This window comes from Teleopsis dalmanni, chromosome X (assembly GCF_002237135.1).
Source record: "Teleopsis dalmanni isolate 2A chromosome X, ASM223713v2, whole genome shotgun sequence".
Lineage (NCBI taxonomy): Eukaryota > Metazoa > Arthropoda > Insecta > Diptera > Diopsidae > Teleopsis > Teleopsis dalmanni.
Genome location: NC_051848.1, coordinates 57,797,626 through 57,817,392, shown reverse-complemented (window position 1 = coordinate 57,817,392; position 19,767 = coordinate 57,797,626). Strand labels below are relative to the sequence as shown.

At 28.8% G+C, this 19,767-nt stretch overlaps 2 protein-coding genes across 3 annotated transcripts in view; one reads left to right on the top strand and one right to left on the bottom strand.

The window, feature by feature from the left end:
• Positions 1-4,435: 4,435 nt before the first annotated feature.
• LOC119690075 (enhancer of rudimentary homolog) lies at positions 4,436-5,340 on the top strand. Of its 2 annotated transcripts, none has more exons than XM_038105065.1 (4): positions 4,436-4,514; positions 4,589-4,663; positions 4,734-5,117; positions 5,179-5,340. In XM_038105065.1, exon 3 carries the CDS (start codon positions 4,735-4,737, stop codon positions 5,044-5,046), a length of 312 nt encoding a protein of 103 aa, XP_037960993.1. In that variant the 5' UTR covers positions 4,436-4,514; positions 4,589-4,663; position 4,734; the 3' UTR covers positions 5,047-5,117; positions 5,179-5,340. The 2 variants fall into 2 exon arrangements, with proteins under 2 accessions (XP_037960993.1, XP_037960992.1); XM_038105064.1 differs by having other exon boundaries at positions 4,715-5,117.
• A 9,029-nt stretch (positions 5,341-14,369) lies between these two features.
• Positions 14,370-19,767, bottom strand: part of LOC119662065 (protein SMG5-like) — a 13,082-nt gene continuing 7,684 nt past the window's right edge. Inside the window, exons 4-8 of the mRNA XM_038071608.1 lie at positions 18,047-19,668; positions 16,875-17,977; positions 16,680-16,809; positions 15,382-15,540; positions 14,370-14,611 (exon numbers count right to left, since the gene is read on the bottom strand). Of these exons, the coding sequence (XP_037927536.1) occupies positions 14,370-14,611; positions 15,382-15,540; positions 16,680-16,809; positions 16,875-17,977; positions 18,047-19,668 (3,256 nt within the window). The remainder of the gene's footprint in view (positions 14,612-15,381; positions 15,541-16,679; positions 16,810-16,874; positions 17,978-18,046; positions 19,669-19,767) is intronic.

The following is a 19,767-nucleotide window of genomic DNA, read 5'->3' as shown; positions in this document are numbered from 1 at the left end:
AAAATCAACAACCGAGTTTGCAGTGAATCTGCATTGGCAGTTCGTTTTTGCAGCCTTCGATGCACATATTCCGTGATGCACTTTTTTTGAAAATTGCACAATGGATAATATTAAACAAAAATTCAAGATATTTTAATAAAATGAATAACATTTAAATAATGCACAAGCGCGCTTTTTTTAACCATTTATAATAAAAATATTAATAGTATATATCGAATTGCTTTTTCGCAATATATAAAAAATATGTTACAAATCAATATTAATTTTTTATTTGTAAACAGCTAACAAATTTACATCTGAAATGGTCATAGACACGGGGGATTGAGGATTCATAGTTAAAAAAAACTAGTTGCAATGAAGAGAATCAATTACAAAATGAAAATTTTTCGTATACGAAAGTGATTAAATGTAATGAATGTATATTTTTTTTTTTTTCATTGCAAATACAATTTATTAAAAAATTTAAATATTATAATATAAATATTAATTAAAAAATTATTCATTAAATATGATTAACACGATCATATTTTTTTAATGTAGCCACGATAAGGTGATTTCATATATTTGTTCAAAATAGATATACGAGCACAGTCCACGTTTGCTACACGGCTACACATATACCTTCTGCTCAAAAAGGGTTTTGTTGTTTGTTAACTACTCCTTAAGTAATAGACCTTTTCCAAAATATTTTTTTTGTTATGTTGGTACACCCTTTCTTGACATATGGTACAAATTTGAGCGTCATCTGTCAATTAGTTAGTTTACAGCAGCTGTTAATATGAGACTATCTTAAGTGCATTTAGCGTTTTTTACTATGCAAAATTCTTGTTGTACGCGATTTTTTGACCAAACACCCAAACACGGCACCACTGTCATCGCTCAGGTACCATATTCGCCAGATCTGGCGCCATGCAACAAATTGCCCCTTCGCGGTAAGCATTTTGAGTCGATTGAATCGGTAAAAGAGAATTCGCTGAAGGAACTAAAAGTCATACCTGCACGGGCCTATGAAAAGTGTATGGGAGTTAAGCGTTGGCATATATGGGTTAAGCATATATGTATCCCTTCAGAAGGAGCATATTTTGAAGGAGATAAAATAAATTTAGAATAAAATTTAAATTTGTGTGCTTTATTTACAAAATCCGAATACTTTTTGAGCAAAAGGTATACACATGTATAGAAAACAATATTACTTATGGTATCAACTGCTTAGTACATAGAATATAATATTGATGTTATAAAAATAAAAATAATATAACATATCAATAATATATAATATAATATATATATTAATACTAATACATATAAAGCCGGTTGATTGGTTGGTTAAAATGATGACAATCCATGAGTCCGTCTTAGTATATGCTCGTTACCAGATCTTTGTCAAGACGATATTGTTATTTGCAGTATTTGCTATTTGAGAACCTCAGAAGTTTGTTAACATTGATTACCTCTAGCTTCATAAAATTATTAAAGAGCGACTTGCCTTGGGTAGAAATTTTCTGGCTCCAGAGAAAATGGCACAAAAGACTTTTAGGCAATTTTAAGCACCAGCTCCCAGAAAGCTACATGCAGCAACTATACAGCTGTATAAGTACACTCATACTTTTTTACCAAACAGCAATGTGTAAGCTGTGAGACGTAAGAATACTGCTGTATCTTTTCTACTTAGAACTAATATACCTGGTCAATCCCCCGAAAAAAATATGACATATATGCAGTATAGCTTTGCCCCTGCCAATTATAAATAATGAACCAATTAAATTGAATACAAGGGCTAAATTCCTGATCTATTGAGGATCTAGAAAGCTCGATCTAGAAAGAATATATATTGTAATACAAAAAATTTAATAATCGTTTGCATTAATTTTGTTGGATGTTATTGATGCTCTAAGTGATAAATAAATTGTTAATAAATAAACAACAATAAACAAAAAAAAAAAAACAATAAATAAGTTGCTGCAAAAACTAACACACAAAAACAAGAAGTCCAATCCAAGTCATGCGCATCATCATCAATGCGGTGTGAGAAGTCGACATTATAAATGTCGGTGAGTGAACCAAAACGAGTCTAGATTTGAACCGCACGTCCCATACTATTGGCAAACGCCAATAGCATAGTGAATCGCAATCTCCCCAATTGAAATGACAGTTCGGATAAAATTATAGAAATGAGGAGAATGAGGGCATCTACGCCAATTAAATGTCCTGACTGTTGCTTCAACAAAGAAAACTCAAATTTATTCATTCTACGGTACCACAATATGTAAGCTAGATTCTTACCAATTACTTGTTGACGTCATTCAGTTTATATATATTTATATAAAAAAAATGTTATATATTTTTCTGAAGTTATTTCTGTATTAACATATATTTATCAATCTCAAATTCGTTATAAAATTTTTTTACTTGTCATATGTTTGCTGGTTTCGGCAGTAATGTCAAGTTATTCTTAAACAACCAGAAGTTGTTCTATCCTAGCATTCTTGCTAAAAGAATACATTAAACTCATTAGCATACTTTACTACTTACGTTTTGTCCATGGATTCTTTCAATCGTTCCACTGTACTTAAGTTGATTTTTTATTTTTAATACTTATATAGCAATATTGGCTTAATATAATAAATAAAAAGCATTTCGCTCTTCTTGTAAGCATACAAATGGCGAGAACATCAGCTCTACTGCACAATGTAGGTTGAACTTTTGATATGTTAATACAATGACTGTGGCTATCCACTGACGTCATTATAATACACCAACGCATTTTCATTTTCTTCTACGTGCATTAAAAGTAAAAATGGTGAATCTGCAAATGTAAGCCAAAGGCGTATGTGGCAGAGAAATACTTCCCAAGTGTCCAAAATGTATTTTAACAAGTTAATATTATATATGAAATCTTTTAACATCATAAACAACTGCACTTTTTATGGAAGGAAACATAATATTTCATGTTCACTTTTACACTTTTATGTGAAAATTTTGGTGTAAGTGCATCCAAGTATAACAACTGAAGTTCACTTATAGCTCATAAACGTAATTTAATGTAATTTAACAGTTTTTTTTAATAAAAACCCAAACGGAATTAAATTAAGAAAATTTAAAGAAACAGTATTTTACTCATTATATCATATTGCTTCACTTAATAGACAGTCTATGGCTTCCGAAATATCCTGTGATATCTACATATATATCCAGGGTATTTTTGACTTATTCAGCAAAAATATGAAAAATGATTTCTTGGTCCAAAATCAAATAGCAATTCCAGCTCATTCTGCACATACATTGAGTATTGTGTACCAGCAACCAGAAGAATGCACAGGCATAAACACCAAAAACTAACTGTACTTCAAAAGAAAAGAAAGTGGTATAATATATGTAATCACTATAAATTTATATATATATATTTATATATTTATAACACACAAAATATGGTCGGATGAATTTGGTATTCCAGTATGCTCATACTAGGATATTCATGTTGTTGGACTGAACACCCCGTCAGTGAGCCATTTTCCAACTTATGAAAACACAACAAAGTACTTTCTGCATCTTCTGAAGTTGTGGAAGACTTTGTTTATTTAGGAACCTGTTTAAATACCAAAAATGACGTCACCTTAGAGATTCAACGAAGAATCATTGTTGCCAACAGATGTTACTTCGAGCTTAGTAATAAGCAATTGAGAAATCAAACCTTACTTCGACAAACTAAAATTACGCTCTACAAGTCTCTTATCATGTCTGACCTGCTGTATGGTGCATAAGCTTGAACAATTACTTAACAGTGATGAGAAGGAGTTAGAAGCATTTCAATGAATGCTTGCCAATGAGTCAATAGATGCCAATAGATGGAATAATGAGCTCTATGAGCTATTCTACAGCAGTGACATAATTATTCGCTTAAAATTAATCGGCTCCGCTGTCGTCGTCATGTCGTTCGGATGGAAGAAAGGGCTCCGGCTAGAAAGGTGTTTGAGTTGGTATCCGTAGATGATATCATCTACCGCTCGGTACTACCAATTAGCGACAACAAGCCATTGATTAGGTTGGCTGACGAAGGCTACTCGACCCGCTGCCAAGATGACTCACATCTGTAATGGTCAACTAAAAAGTAGAAGAATTTTTGATGCCTGTCACACCTATTGAAAATTTTTATAAGTGAACATTTATTTTGGTATTCATGAAAAATTAAAAATTACATACAGATTTATTACTTTCGCTTACTCTACACTGGTCCTTTCTGGAATTAAAAATAAAATACCCGTGGAAATATGAAATGTTTCCATATTTGAATTGATATATTAAGTAATCATCTCCAATTGCAATTATTTATAGAGCGCCTGGCATTAAGTACACATCTACTATTTTGTACTGAACATACCAAAACTGTCAAAAAATGAGATAACAAATGACAAGCAAATAAGTGTCATTACTGTAAAGGAAACCGAAAGAGCTGTACGGCATAAAAAAGGCGACAGAAATAAAACCAAGTAGCATTGATTAAAATAATTAACTGAGTAAGCAAGTCATATATAAAATATTATGAAAGGTTTATTATTTTATTTTTAATAAAAAAATATATGTCATTCAGAATTAAGGTATAGAGTTGTGCAGAACGAAATTTTGCCTTTAAACCCCGGTCATTTCTCAATAGCTACAAGAAAAGGTACAGTAAGAATAATTTTTAACAATACTAGTATTACAATAAAAAATATAGTAATTTACTATATGCCCAGTATGTCTCATACAATTTTGTTGGTTCAACCTGGTATTCTACCAGAGACCCGCACCTTCAGTGATTTCGAAACGGTTAATGAATGCATGGAAGGTGTTTGCAGAATTTTTGAAGAGCATCTCAAACATAATAATCCAAATGCTCCCACCATTACTTATGACATCAGGCAATTGTTTGACTACATGGATCAGTTAGCAGATATAAGCTGCCTAATATATCAAAACTCAACTAAAACTTATGCGCCATACAATAAGGAATGGATAAAGGAGAAGATATACGTTCTGATGCGCCGGGCTGCTGGTGGCACAAACTGAATTGCAAACAATTTTTTCCAAAACTTAATTGGAGGTTCTTTTCTACGTATACCATCATTAAAGAATTACAGGTAAATGTTGCACTTAACATTCAAATTAGAATTGATTTGCTAAAAAAGTTTTGTTTTTCAGAATTTTACAAAGAATCTCCAACATCACAAGAAATGCATGACAGTATTATGCTCTCCAACTGAAATATTTTTAATCTTACTAACTCATTACCACAACCCATTTATGTATCCCATTTTACTGTTCAAATGACCATTGAATAATAATAAATCGATAACAAAATAATCAGTGTTGGTAATTTTCTGTTAAAATGCAAGTCAGGAATATTTTTTTAAGAATTAAAAGTAGTTAAAATAGTAATGGTTTAATAGTAAAATAGCTGCAATACTAACCATAGATTAATTTAATTAATTAAGCATATAATTAAAATCGAAGAGTGTCTTTACTTCGGGCGAAGTATGGGCAATTATATTTAAGAAGCATAAAATAGTTAATACTGAACTTTTTTCTAAATAAAAGTCTTTGTACATAAACAAATTAATTTGTTTTATATTTTATTAAAAATTAAATCTTAACTATTCGGATGCATCGTGAAGACGAAAGCAAGGTATAAGAAGGACTATGGCGATCAAAAGAATATACGAGGTCATGATATTTTCTAATCACATTTTTAATTTTGTTTCTTATTAGAAGCTTCTTAATATCCAAGTAACGTTAGAGATAAAACTTGTACGAAGCAAGAAATGTTGATTAAGTGAAACATATATATAAAGATCGGCGGTCATATATGAAAGGATAAGAAATAAAATTTTATTCTTAAAATCAAAACAAAAACTGTTCTATAAATATAAAAAATTATTTATATCAAAGGTCACAAAAACTGCAACACAGAAATAGTAAATCTAAAATAAAAGACTTATTAAGTACTGCAGATGTAGATCTTAACATATACCATCCATGTTATAACAGCGGTTAAATGACTGAAGTAGAGCTTAGTTTTTTGAAGTGGTATTGGCGACGAATGATATTACATTGGATCTTAGATTTATCAGCATTAATAAAATTCAACTAACTTACTTATCTGTAATATATAAACAAATTAAGTACTATCATCAAAAAAGTCCACGTAATAACCTAGAACCTGTAGATCACTTCGTTTATGTATTCAGTATAGATTCAGCAAAAAACGGTGTAACAAAAGATGAACTTGTGCAAATGAACAAAGTCATTTGCTTTCTAGATTTTCTGATATCTATAAGGATATACCTATATCGCTTTTACAAGAACGTAAGAAGCAAAGTAAGCTCAGTGTCAGGTTAACAACTTAATGTTTAAGCCAAAAATATCAAATTACATTCATATCTATTATATTATTCTCATACATACTCTAGATATATATATTTATACTTTATGACGGTCGATATCAAGAGCGGTAAAAAGCAATATGGAAATAATTTAGACACAGTCTCTGCAAAAGCTCCTGATAATATGCAGACAGGCGCTGAATTGAAACTCCCAAGAAAGCAGAAAACAAAAATGAACAAAAATGACAAGCGGTCAATGTTTGGAAAAAGGAACTGTTAAATCTGGGAAAGCTGCTACGAAATCAAATTATAAATAAGAAATTGTATGTTTTATGAAGACCCCATGTTTTGTGAAGCAGGAGTTAAAGAAATTTTATCATCATCCATTAAAAGTCTTAACAGCGAGTTGATAGCTTAAGTAAAATATGTTTCTCTAATTGAGGCCCTATAATCCAGTTAGGATTAGCAGTTAATAGTAAATGATTCTCTAATAAACGAAAGCCTGTTTTGTAAAAGTTCAATGCACTGAGTTTATATGAGTCTAACCGAAAAAATTTAAAAAGTTTGATAGTTTTATTTAATAATTTAATATAATATATTGATATAATATTTTGGTTTTACTTCAATGACATGATTGCATATATATTTTTCTCTTCTTTTTTTGGATTAAAGCAATTTTAGAAATGTCCTGTCCACTTACAATTTAAGGACATTTACCAAAACTTCGTTTATGTCATGTGTTTATTTGCCTTAATTACATTCCTAACACGATGACAACTTCACTGGTACAGGCACTGGCACTGGCACTGGAACTGGCGGTGGCACACGCACATCTAACTTCGCCATGGAAAGCCATTTGCGTGTCACGCATGTAACGTCATTGTTGCGCCTTCTTGACACTTAGACTAAAATCACACAAACATGCTCGGTAAGGATTTGTTATTGTAAAACTGAATTAATTGCCGCAAAACTCAAAACTCAAGCTGTAGCTGCAACTGCAACAGCGACTGCAACTGCGACTGTAAATGCAAATTACCACTGCAAAGCCTCCTATTATACATATGAGTTAAGCAACGTCGATTTGCAGTGCAGACATGGTTAAAACAATAATTACACTGCAGTGTGTGACATAGCACATAGTGTGTGGAAAATATAATTAACAGTGAAAGTCCAAGTAATATAATAATTTCAGGCAGACATTAATGAATTATTTAATTGAGGCATCGAAAGGCCTGTAAGGCCTGTATGTTAAATAAGTATACATAGACAACCGCAAGCGCTTAGCTTCACTCAAAGCTTAATTAAACAATTTCATAACATGTTGCATTGCAAACAAGAAACCACATTAATTGTTTTTGCATTTTAATTATGGGAAAATATTCTAAATTACCAAAGAACACAAAATTTGTGACAGTGTAACAGTGACACAATGAAAAGAAATACAAAATGCATTCATTATTATTAAGGGTACCTATTACACTTCCTTGGGGGACTCCAGGAAGTTTCCCCAGGACAAAGTTAATGACACAAAAAAGTTACCATATTAGTGAAAGGAACAAAGTCCACTTAATATGGATTCCAGGGCACAGCCGATTTGATAGAAACGAATAAGCAGATGAACTAGCGAGAAAAGGGGCGGCCTCATATTATATTGGGCCACAACCATTCTGCAGTCCTTAGTGAAGCTTTTTCAAACTTAAAACTAATGAGTGGCTGGAAAGAGCAGAGAAGCCAAAGAATTAATGCCGTTTCGATCAAAATTCAGAACTAGGGAGCTACTTATGCTGAACAGAAGTGGTATCCGACTTGTCACAGGATTCCTCACTGGGCACTGCGAAGTTAAAAAGCATCTATCGAATCTAGCTATTACTAGAGACGATAGCTGCAGACTTTGTTGCGAAGAAGAGGAAACAACCGAACACATTTTGTGTCACTGTGATAGCCTTGCCAGACTCAGATTTCGATACTTATCCACTACCTATCCGGATATAACGGAATTAGGCAACATATCTCCAAAGGACATATTGGCATTATTACTGCTACTCGTCTATGGAACTGAAGTGGGTATGTCACAGTAGTCCTCAAAAGATGCAGTGACGCGGAGACAAGTTCCCAACCCATTTTAAAAATCTAATCTAATCTATTAATGAGCATTTTGTGTTGTATTTGAATTAATATAAAAGTGCACTTTTTTTTTGGGCTTATCAGTGATAATGGAAAAAAATAGTGAAACAAGGAGGCTACAAAGATAGCGGCGCATTGATCAAATATTTGAAATTTTTGATAGTTCTAGCTCTACCGAATGCAATACGAAATCGTCAATAAATTCATTTACATAATTTTCAAACTTTCAACATCACTAGTCCATATTAAACAAACACTTATTAATATTGTTTTATTTTTCTTGCAAATTTTTTAATGAACACAGAATTAAAAAAATTCTTTATAAATAATAACTTAATGACTTCTTTATAATTGCTGACGTACCAGTAATTTTCAGTAATTTTTAATTTTATTTTTTTAATATATTTAAATTTACACATTAACATTAGGCATTTTCGGTAGCTCGCAAGTATGGCAAAAAACAGCGAATTGCTGGCCTGTACTGGCCGAAGTGTACGCAAAACAACAATACTATTTTCTCTATCTTAGCTAGTAGTTGTATACTGATCACACATTTCGGCCAGTAAAGAATATTCGTTGAAATTTCCAGTGAACATTCACATTAGTTCGCTTATTGCATTGGTAACACTTTTTCCTTCACTTGCCAAATTTTTTCCTTCACAACTAGGTACTTAGACAAAGAACGTAGTGTAGCACCTATAAATAAATTTATAAATAATAAACAAACTCCTCTGTCATTTGACTGGAATTTTTTATTTTCTTCCAAATATTATTCCCATTAGATCAATTTTAAGATTTGGCACCACTGTGATGCAAGTGGCTTATTCGTTAAGCAGTTTCAAGAAAGTGAGCTTATTGTTGAGTTAGTTTATGATTTCGTTCTAATATAAACACAGCAAGTGAACTTGTTAATAAAACTTTCACAGCAAAGTAGCAGAACCCCAGAAATATGTGCGAACATAAAAAAAAAGACAAGTACGGCTTTGGGTTAGTTGGTTAAGGTGCGCTGACTCTGAGCTTCAAATTTGGCAGGGCACGAGTTCGATTTCTTGTACTTGGTGGGTGGTTAATCAAGAGAATATAATGAAGAATAGCATTTACTTATGTATCGATGTATTGTCCTGAATAAATACCACTAAGTTTTTAGAGTATCTTGTAATTTATAATGCTACAGAAGAAAAGTTGATAAGTTTGATTGCACTTAAAACTGTTGCCGAGTAAAATCGATAATAAATTTCGTACTTGGCATATTCAATATTTTGGTATCTATTATAAAACGAAATCCCTAGCATAGCTTTCAATTTCGAAAGCAGGTTTTTTCATGCTGTTGCGAAGTAATTTTATGTAGGACACAAATTTAACACCCAACATAGGCAAGTTAAACAAGTGTCATATGCTTGCTAACACTGGAGTTGCTCATACGCAATGGTTCACTTAATGGGTGCCACTGTGACACTTTCCCTGCTTTACGTGTAAAAACAAGCTCACTTTTTGTGTTCTCGTGTTCCCGACTAAAGAGTCCTTGTTCAAAATTTGTTTTGCTGTTCTGTTTGACTTTGTGTATTGCATGTCTTCATGACTGCATGACTGCGTGTTTCACTGTGTTACACTTCTTTCATATCGACACATATTTTTTTAATGTGTAATAATAGCGCTTTAAAGACTAATTACTCAATTTTTTCATATATAAAAAATGATAAAAGATTCATCGCTTTTTAGATTATATGACTGTAATTGGTATATTTGCATGTGCCCATGAGTTTCAGATCTTAATCGTCTAATAAAAAACATGTTCGATTTTTTTCATTAACTTCAAGTGTAAATGCATATTATTTCATAAATACAACTAACACCATGCACGTTTTTATTATAATTAATATATTTTATATATTAAGAAACAAAAGATAAAATTGCTATTAATTATTGTTCATTAAAGAACATTTAAAAATACTTATGAAAATTTAAAATAGTAAAACATTTAAAATAGTAAAACATTTAAATTATTTTACAGAAATTAATCTTATTTAAATAACTCAAAAATACATTAATTAAAAAGAAAAAAAATTAATCAAATTAAAGTTCAAATAAAAGAAAGGGCTATATAGCTATGTAACAAACCTTTATTACATTAGAAAATATTATCGAAAACATTGTACCAGGTATACTAGCATAACCCATATTACAGGATAGGTCTGTGTTAAGAGACAGAATGTTGACTCTGATTAGATTCCTTAACTTTGATCTTATCTAATGTCATCGAAAACATGGTACTAGGTGTACTAACACAACCCATATTATAGGCCAGGTCTATCTTATGAGACAGAATATTCTGTTCACTCTGGTTATATTCTTTAAATTTCATCTTATCTTGAATAGGACTACAAAAGTCATCGTTTAAAGTTAGGATGACCTCATAAATCGACATTTTCGCTTTTATTCGTGTCTCGTCTTCAATTCACTTTGGTAAGTAACACAAAATATACTTCCTGAGAGCCAGTACTTCATTTAATTTTTATATTCTTCAATACGATGAATATGACAAACGCTTCAAGGTACATAAAAAGATTTGACTTGCAGCGAGTTTTCAGATCGTAGTCCTACTGACAATGCATAAAGAAATTTTTATGTGATGTAGACATTTCAATTTCAAAAATGAAGTTAGCACAAGGTGAACATAGATGATACAGAGTTTCTCTCTTACAATTTTTAATATTTAATATTTGAAGAGATAAAATATTCTTTAAAATTTTTAACGAAAAAACTATTGTTTGTGATTCACAGAAGGATTATTATTATTGCTGCACTCATTACTTTCATTTTTTGATTCCAACATATAAAAATATAAGCATATTAGTACTTAAATATAAACAATCTTAATTGTTTAAACAATTTTTTTAAAGTTCAGTCAAATTATTTTTAAAAAGCAGCAAATTTCAAGTTCCTACCATTTATGGAGGTTGAGATATGAACATGTGAAAATGTGCCTACAATACCAATTCTCAAAAACACATGGGTCTCCTAGAAAAAAAAACAACAAAATTTTTCCTCGAGATACGAGTCTTTTTATTATATAAAATGAGCTCATAAAAAATATTTCAGCCCAATCGGAGATCATGAGGTCAAAAAGGTGTCCGATTTGTAAAAGAATGACCCATATGCATCATTACTACTATATATAATTAAAATTCATGCTTATTTTACTTTAATATTTTAATAGCAAATTAAATACCTAATCAAACTCCCGCGCATTTCAGATACCATAGACCCTTTGAATTGTTATAAAAAATATCTACGTATTTGCATTTCATATAACGCCAACAACCAAATTTGTATTTGATTTTAAAAATTTATGAAAACAATTTTAAATAAATAATTTACTGTCTACTTCAAGATTACAATATTTTATTTTATTATCAATAAAAACTAGTTTTTTAAATACAGAAATATTGGTCAAAAATTAGCTTTTTTGCATTTTATCGATATTTATTGTTTGATACATCGAATCTCTGTAAATGAAATAATTAACCAAATATAATTCATAATATAATTTTTATTTATTTAATTTAATAAGACAGAAGAAATAAAACAATATAATTTTTATTCACAGATTTTATTGTGTATAACAGTTGGTTAGTTTAGATATCTCGTTTCTTCTGCTTTATCTCCAGAACTTCTTTAATTTAAGTTTCCATATTCGAAATTCAACTACGTACAAATTGAGTATCTCACAAATAAAAAAAATTTAATTTTAGTTCACATATTTCAATTTCAATTTATATATCTAACTTTCATTGTATATATTATACCATATATTATCTAAGATAGTGCATTCTGAAAATCTTGTTTATATATTTATAGTGGTTATTTCAAAAGAAAATTATAAATTTTTTAATTGAATAATTTTTTTTTAAATCATTATAGAATAAAGCATATCAAAATATATTTCTCCTTATAACCACATTTAATGCCTCTCAAATAAGTATAAGGAGTATATGTAAACTAATACACATAACTTTACATTTCATAAGAAATGTATGTGATATATGTATAAAAAATATATAAGAATTGTTTAAAAATCGTGAAAAAAATTCATAAAATATAAAATTTATAAAATATGCATAAAAATATATTTTTAAAATATATATTTTTTTAATAATGTTTTCTATATATACTACTGGTCATCTTTTTGTCAAAATGAAACTTAAACGTTTGAGTAACATTTTTTTAATATATTTTAAATTTTTCCAACTCTCCTACTAATGACTCTCAAAACTCATTTTTTGAATAAAATAAAAAATATAATATGTTTTAAATGTGCATATTATAAGTTATAATAACAACATTATATACATAATGTTTGCAATTATTGAGTATTTATGAAATATAAAATTTAAAAAATATGCATAAAAATATACAAAAAAAATTTTGAAAAATATGTATAAAATTTGTATAGAAAATATTTAAAAAATGTGTGAAATATATATAATAAAAATATAAAAAAATATAAAAAAATGCAAAAAAAATATATAAAAAAAGTATATAAAAAATATATAAAAAATATATAAAAAATATATAAAAAATATATAAAAATATGTATAGAAATGATGTAGAAAAATTTACAAAAAATTAAAAAAAAAATATTTTTTTAATAATATTTTCTATATATATCTGTCTACAGGTCATTTTTTTTTGTTAAAATTAAAATTAAACTTATGTTTAATATTTTTTAATATAATCTATGTTTCTACACTCTTGAGAATGATTCTCAAAATAAAAAATATAATATGTTTTAAATGTGCATATTATAAGTTATAATAATAACATTATATACATAATGTTTGCAGTTATTAGGTATTTATGAAATATAAAATTTTAAAAATTTGCATAAAAATATACAAAAAAAATTATAAAAAATATGTATAAAATTTGTATAGAAAATATTTAAAAAATGTGTGAAATATATATAATAAAAATATAAAAAAATATAAAAATATATAAAAAAATATAAAAAAAGTATAAAAAAATATAAAAAAACTATAAAAAATATATAAAAAAAATATATAAAAAATATATAAAAAATATATAAAAATATATATAGAAATGATGTAGAAAAATTTACAAAAATTTACAAAAAATTAAAAAAAAATATTTTTTAAATATTTTTTTAATAATGTTTTCTATATATATCTGTCTACAGGTCATTTTTTTTTTTAAAATTAAAATTAAACTTATGTTAAATTTTTTTAAGATAATCTATATTTCTACACTCTTGAGAATGATTCTCAAAACTGATGTTTTTAATAAAATAAAATATATAATATGTTTTAAATATGCATATTATAAGTTATAAAAACAACATTATATATATATATATTACTATATTATATAATATTATATAAAAACATTATATATATTACATATATAATGTTTGCAATTATTGAATATTGCAAAATAATTAATGTATATATGTACAGTAACGTATAAGTGTATGTATATGCGTAAGAATATAAAGCACAAGATTAAATTAACATAATAAAAATATTATGTTTAAATTGATTATATATATAACAATAAGATTAATTACTAATATAATTAAGTTATATATATAAATAGAAATAAATGCAATGATTAAAATATGTCAATTATTAAGAAACTAATAAACGAATTAGTATAACTTAATAAAACGAATGAATATAAATTAATATGTTAAATATTGAAAAATGTGAACAAAAACAATAATTAAACATATTAATACATTAATTAAACTGATGCACTATTTAAGTTTGTTTGTTAAAAAAAAATGTAAAAAAAAATTAAATTAATAAATGCACTATATAAAATGCGTTAGATATATAAATATTGAAATAAGTATGAATATTACGAAAATTATTTAATTGAATCTTGAACTCTAGTGAAGAAATCAAAAACTTGTTCGTAACGAATAGACAAAAGCTCCATAATCGAGACTATTGAAAATTCCTTAATGCGGGATTGTTTGTGGGTCAGGGAGTCGGCACACAAAATGGTTACAAGCTGTTGATCACTTGTCTGAGGTTGCAAATCGGAACGTGCGGATAGTAAATAATTGCATAGATTAAGCATTGCAACAAAAGTTCTGCTTTCATAGCCTGAAATGATATATATATCGGTACATATTATTTTTATTGTTTATAAATAATTTTATCAATATTAATAAAACTATTATAAAAATATATTATATATTATTTGTGTATTCAAGGATAAGTAAATAAGAGTGGTTAAAAATTGTAAAACGTGTAATTTTTTACTCAATATCTTTATGTATATGTTCTGAGTAAAAAGTCTCTGAAATTATTAAATTATGTATTAATTAAAATTCTTAATTGTCTGTATGACCTATTAGACAATGCAATACATCTATGCTAGTGCTTGATCTAATCTTTTGTAAACTGTTTGAGTGATGACTTTCGACTTCTTCAAAGAACTTCCTTTTATAGCCCCAGTCGATTTGAATTGTTTTTCTCATTGTTTATAGTTGTAGATTCAGACACAGAAAAAAGTTGCAAAATGGGTTGCAAATTTTCTTCAATTTTAGGAAGATATATAATTCTATTGTCTATTTGGACTATATTTTTCTTTTTTTTTTAAATTTTTTTCTGATTAGTTTTTGCAAATATAAATATAGAAATATATATATACACAAATATAAATAAATTTATTTGGTAGATTTTTTTTAATGGATATATAAAATATATATTTAGTCGTGAGTGTGTTGGTGAAATAAAATAAAATTAATCTAAAATAATATAAATAATAAAATAAATGTAATAAATAAAATTAATATAAATTTTTACAAATGAATTTATATTAACAGTTATGTTAATTTTCATATACATATATATATATCATTTAAACTTACGCAATTTCGAAGGTACGTTAAAAGTTGGTATATGCAAACATTCATTATCCTTTTGGATGCGCAAAAATTGATTGTTAAGATTGACTTGTTGATCTATCCAACGTCTTGCAGCAACCGCGGACCAATTTTTCTTTTTCAAGAAATTAAGATCACTTATAACTGGAATTATAATGTGTAATAATATATATAAGATATTCTACAAATCTGGGTATTGAATATAATATATTGGGATTGAGTTAATATTGAATTAAGCTATAATTGAGTTAATAACAGGAATTTGTTGAAAGTTGGCTCTATTTTACTGTAAAAAGTTTAGGTAAAAATTTTACATAAACAAAAATTGGCAAAAAAAATTACATGCGAGAAAGTTCAGTTAATTAATTATTTCCTGATGGAAGTTTATATTGACAATGCTTTCTTGAAAACACAGTGGTTTAAAAGTAATCATTTCGACACTAAAGATAAAGTATAATCGGCCAAAAAGCATTCATGAACTCAATCTGGATCAAGACTTATGTCAAAAAAAAGAAAATAGAACTTACAGGGCTATTGGACATCATGGAAGCAACAATTAACTAGCGCTGAAGTCATTATGATTACGATTATCCAAAATGAATTTATGCCGAGAGTCAACGAACAGTGACTCGATGTCTAAAATGCTAATTGAACGTTACAGAAAAATTCATTTCCGTGTTGAATTTTAATAATAATAAAAACTGTCTTTTTTTACAAAAATTCCAAGTTCAAAAAAATTATATTTAAAACGTGACTAATAAGTCAAATGGACGCCAAACTTGAATTTTCTTGATGCCAAGATAATATTCTATATTTGATGGAATCAGGACCGTGTTCTGAAATAATTACAAAGTAGCCTTTGACACAATTAATTCATTTAAAAAGAAACATGATTACAAAGCACCCAAAATAAATGATTAGACTTGAATTCCTAATTTCCCATTACAGCAGCAATTTGCTGTACAGATTTAAAGCTATATTGGTAATAGTGGATTGGCACCTTTACTTCATTCACAGTATAGCCCAGTGCTAGCCGTTTCAGATTACAAGCTCTTTTATAGAATCCAGAAAGTATTTTCTGAAATACGATTCAGTTCAATCAAAAGTATCACAAATTGGTTAATCTCAGCAGATAATTAGTTTTTCTGGCAACGAACTAATGCCTTGGAAGAAAGGCAACATGTTATCGCTAACACTGTACTATATTTTGAGTTACAAATTCCTTTCAATAACTCATTTTTTTTATTTTACATCCAATACAAAAAAAATTTATTAATACAAACCAGCTTTAGGCACAATCACAACTGATTTCTGCAATCCAATCAAATTTTCAATGGTGCTTCTGAATTCGATTAAAGCTGTTGTGTCCACAACAATGAAAGGAGTTATATTGACATTAATGGTACTTAGAGACTAGACAGAAAAAATTAAATAAAAATGAATTTTCATAAGACTTTTGAACAAAATAGCATACGTACTTTCTCTTCTAGAGCCGCTGCCTCACCAGCCAAGCTTCGTCTTACTAAGTCTTGGTTTTTCCGCACCAGTAAAGTCTCACGATTTATACCAGTATTCAAAGCAATACTAACACGAGTTTCACATCCCAACGGCAAAGAGTTATTGCCTAACTTGTTTGTCGAATAGTGCAATTTATTTATATTCGAGCAACTCACAGATCTAATGAATCTGCGGCTGGTATTACAAAAATGATAGCCAAATTTTTTATTGCGGCATATAAAGAATCCGAAATCAGCAATTTGTGTTAGGCGTAAAATACATTGTTCCTCTTTTGTTAGGTTCTTTTCGCGGCTTAAATTCCAGTTAATTGACTTTTGTTGAAAATATAATACATCTAAGCTTTTCAAAGCAATGTCCTCTTTTAATGGGATTTTAAAACGTAAACTGATTAATTCCTTTAAGGGTTCGCGCACATTTGGAATATTAATAAACTCTCTCTCAAAATAAATCCTATTAGAAAGCAAATCCAAATTCAAACAATCAGATAATTTCATCAGTTTATTCGTAAGTTCCGGGATACGATCGCAACAGTCATAAAGAACGTCATGATTTTTATTTAACCAAGCCATTAGAATTTTTAATGCGAGTAACATTGGGTTTTTCATAGCAAATTCAATAGTTGTGTTTGGATTATTCTTATTGTATTTACCGATTAAAAATTGTGTTTTATCTTGTTGCGAGCTTTGCTGAACAGCGACATCTGCTTCATTCGATTTTCGTTGGAAATCATCAGTATCAGAAGATAGCACCGAATCAGTAGTGCATATGTCTGATAATGACTCTGCTTCCATGGACTGAGAATCGGACAAAGATGATTTAGATGAGGAATCACTTTGTTTGGATTCTTCATCAATTTGTTTTGTTTTAGAACTGAGTATAGAATCCATTGCATGCAATGAATTCTCATGCATATCAAGTTCATTATTATCACCATTAATATCATCACTCGAATCTTCATCAGTGTTTGGAGATTCTTCCTCCGTTTCGACATTAGAACGGTTAGAAATTAAAATATAACTGTTAGACTTATTACTGTTAGACTTATTACTTGTTGATATGCACTCTAAAAAAGTATGTAAAAAATATAATTATGTATAAATAACCTATATATAAACATATGGTATGTACATACCAGAACTATCACTGCTGGTTTCAATGTAACATGCATTTATATCTGAATCAGCAGAATCAGTATAAAATTCGCTGTTACTTTCACTTGATGTTGAAAAGTCTACTCTTCCATCGCTATGTTGGGAATTTAGACGAGATGGCTTATATTTCTTTCTACGACGGCTAACTCTTTTACGTCGTGGCGCTGACTTGAAAATTTCTTGTTCCTCAATTACGTTATTAGTATTAGTAAGAGAATCATTTAAATCCAAAATTCTATTATTTAAACGCTCTCTGTCTTCACTTAGAAGAGCTTCTTCTTCAGTGGAAGAGCTACAGCTCAAAGAACAATTTTCACGGTCAAAGTTATATGCAAACTTACGCGTGGCAAATGGAGAACAATGTTGTGAATTTCTTGGATTTTCATTTGGGAGAGTAACATTCTTATCATTTAAATCTACATTTTTCTCTTCATAACTTTTAGCATACATTATTTTAAATGTCTCAATTTCAGTATACTTTTTTTCTAATGTATCATCCAAGCTTGACAGACATGCACATACAAGCTCCTCACATATTTTCATTATAAACATAGTCAATGAAGTGATTGCTGGAGATCTGATCATTTTTAACTTTGATAAACAGAAGAGAAGAATTGCAGTAATTTTGAAAATATCAGTCTCGGTGAAACACGATTTATCCATACGAAGTAGTGTGCGGAAGTCCATTAGCACACCTTCACATAGTAAACTAAAGTTATCGCAACTTTTTCCAAAAAAATATATGTTAACAACCTCAAAAAATCGTGTGTAGAAGTTTTTGACTTTAGAATCGTCACATCCTTGATTGGCTTCCGTTACACCAGCACGACTTGCAATAATTTTTAATATATTTGTCTCACTAAAATCAAAGGGTACTCTACATGTTAAAGAATGAATGAAATGATAGATGGCATCCAAATCTTTATTTTTTCCAAAACATAACAAACCCAACTGATTTTGAGCTCTGCCGATATAAGGGTTTAAAAGAAAGGCTTCCATATAGTGCAAAACAGATTTCCTTTTATGTACATAATTTTCAGTTTCAAGATTAAAATCAGAATAGTACCGATGTAAGTCACCCAAACTCATAAGTGCCGAATGGATCATATTATAACCATAACATCTATTATCCGCATTACAATCAATCAAAACATTTGATAAGTTTATATCGGCAGCATGATAAAACTCAAAAAATTTTTCGTCAAAATAAAGAATATCACTTAGAGATAAGTCTTCCATAAGATTATTTAAATTTAAATCAAAAACCTCATTCAATGTTATTATTAGTTGCTTGTAGTGAACAAGTCCACTTTCAAGGTGCCATGCGATCTTAGATAAAAGTGAATGTACTTGATCTGGCTCACCAGCTCTTGACATGCATTGCCAGTAGTTTTTTGTTACCATTATTACCTCGTAGTATCCCTTCCGCCACATAATCTCGTAAACAACTCTACCAACCTCATCATTACCTTTCAACAGAATTTTTTCCGCTTTCTTCACGATTTCAGAACGCAAAGCCTTGAATTCCGTGCCAATTAGTTGAGTAAGAACCGAACTGCGCATCTGCATAGCTTTAAGATCGCATGCGGCGGAATACAATTCACTTTTAAAAATAAAAATGGATAATATGTTTTTAATTATACATTAGATATATGTATTATTATACATAATAATCATTAAGAATAATAAAAATGTTAAAAAT

What these genes read in the sequence shown, in the direction of transcription:
- LOC119690075 (XM_038105064.1), top strand. Translation starts at nt 4,726, where the DNA reads ATGCCCAGTATGTCTCATACAATTTTGTTGGTTCAACCTGGTATTCTA.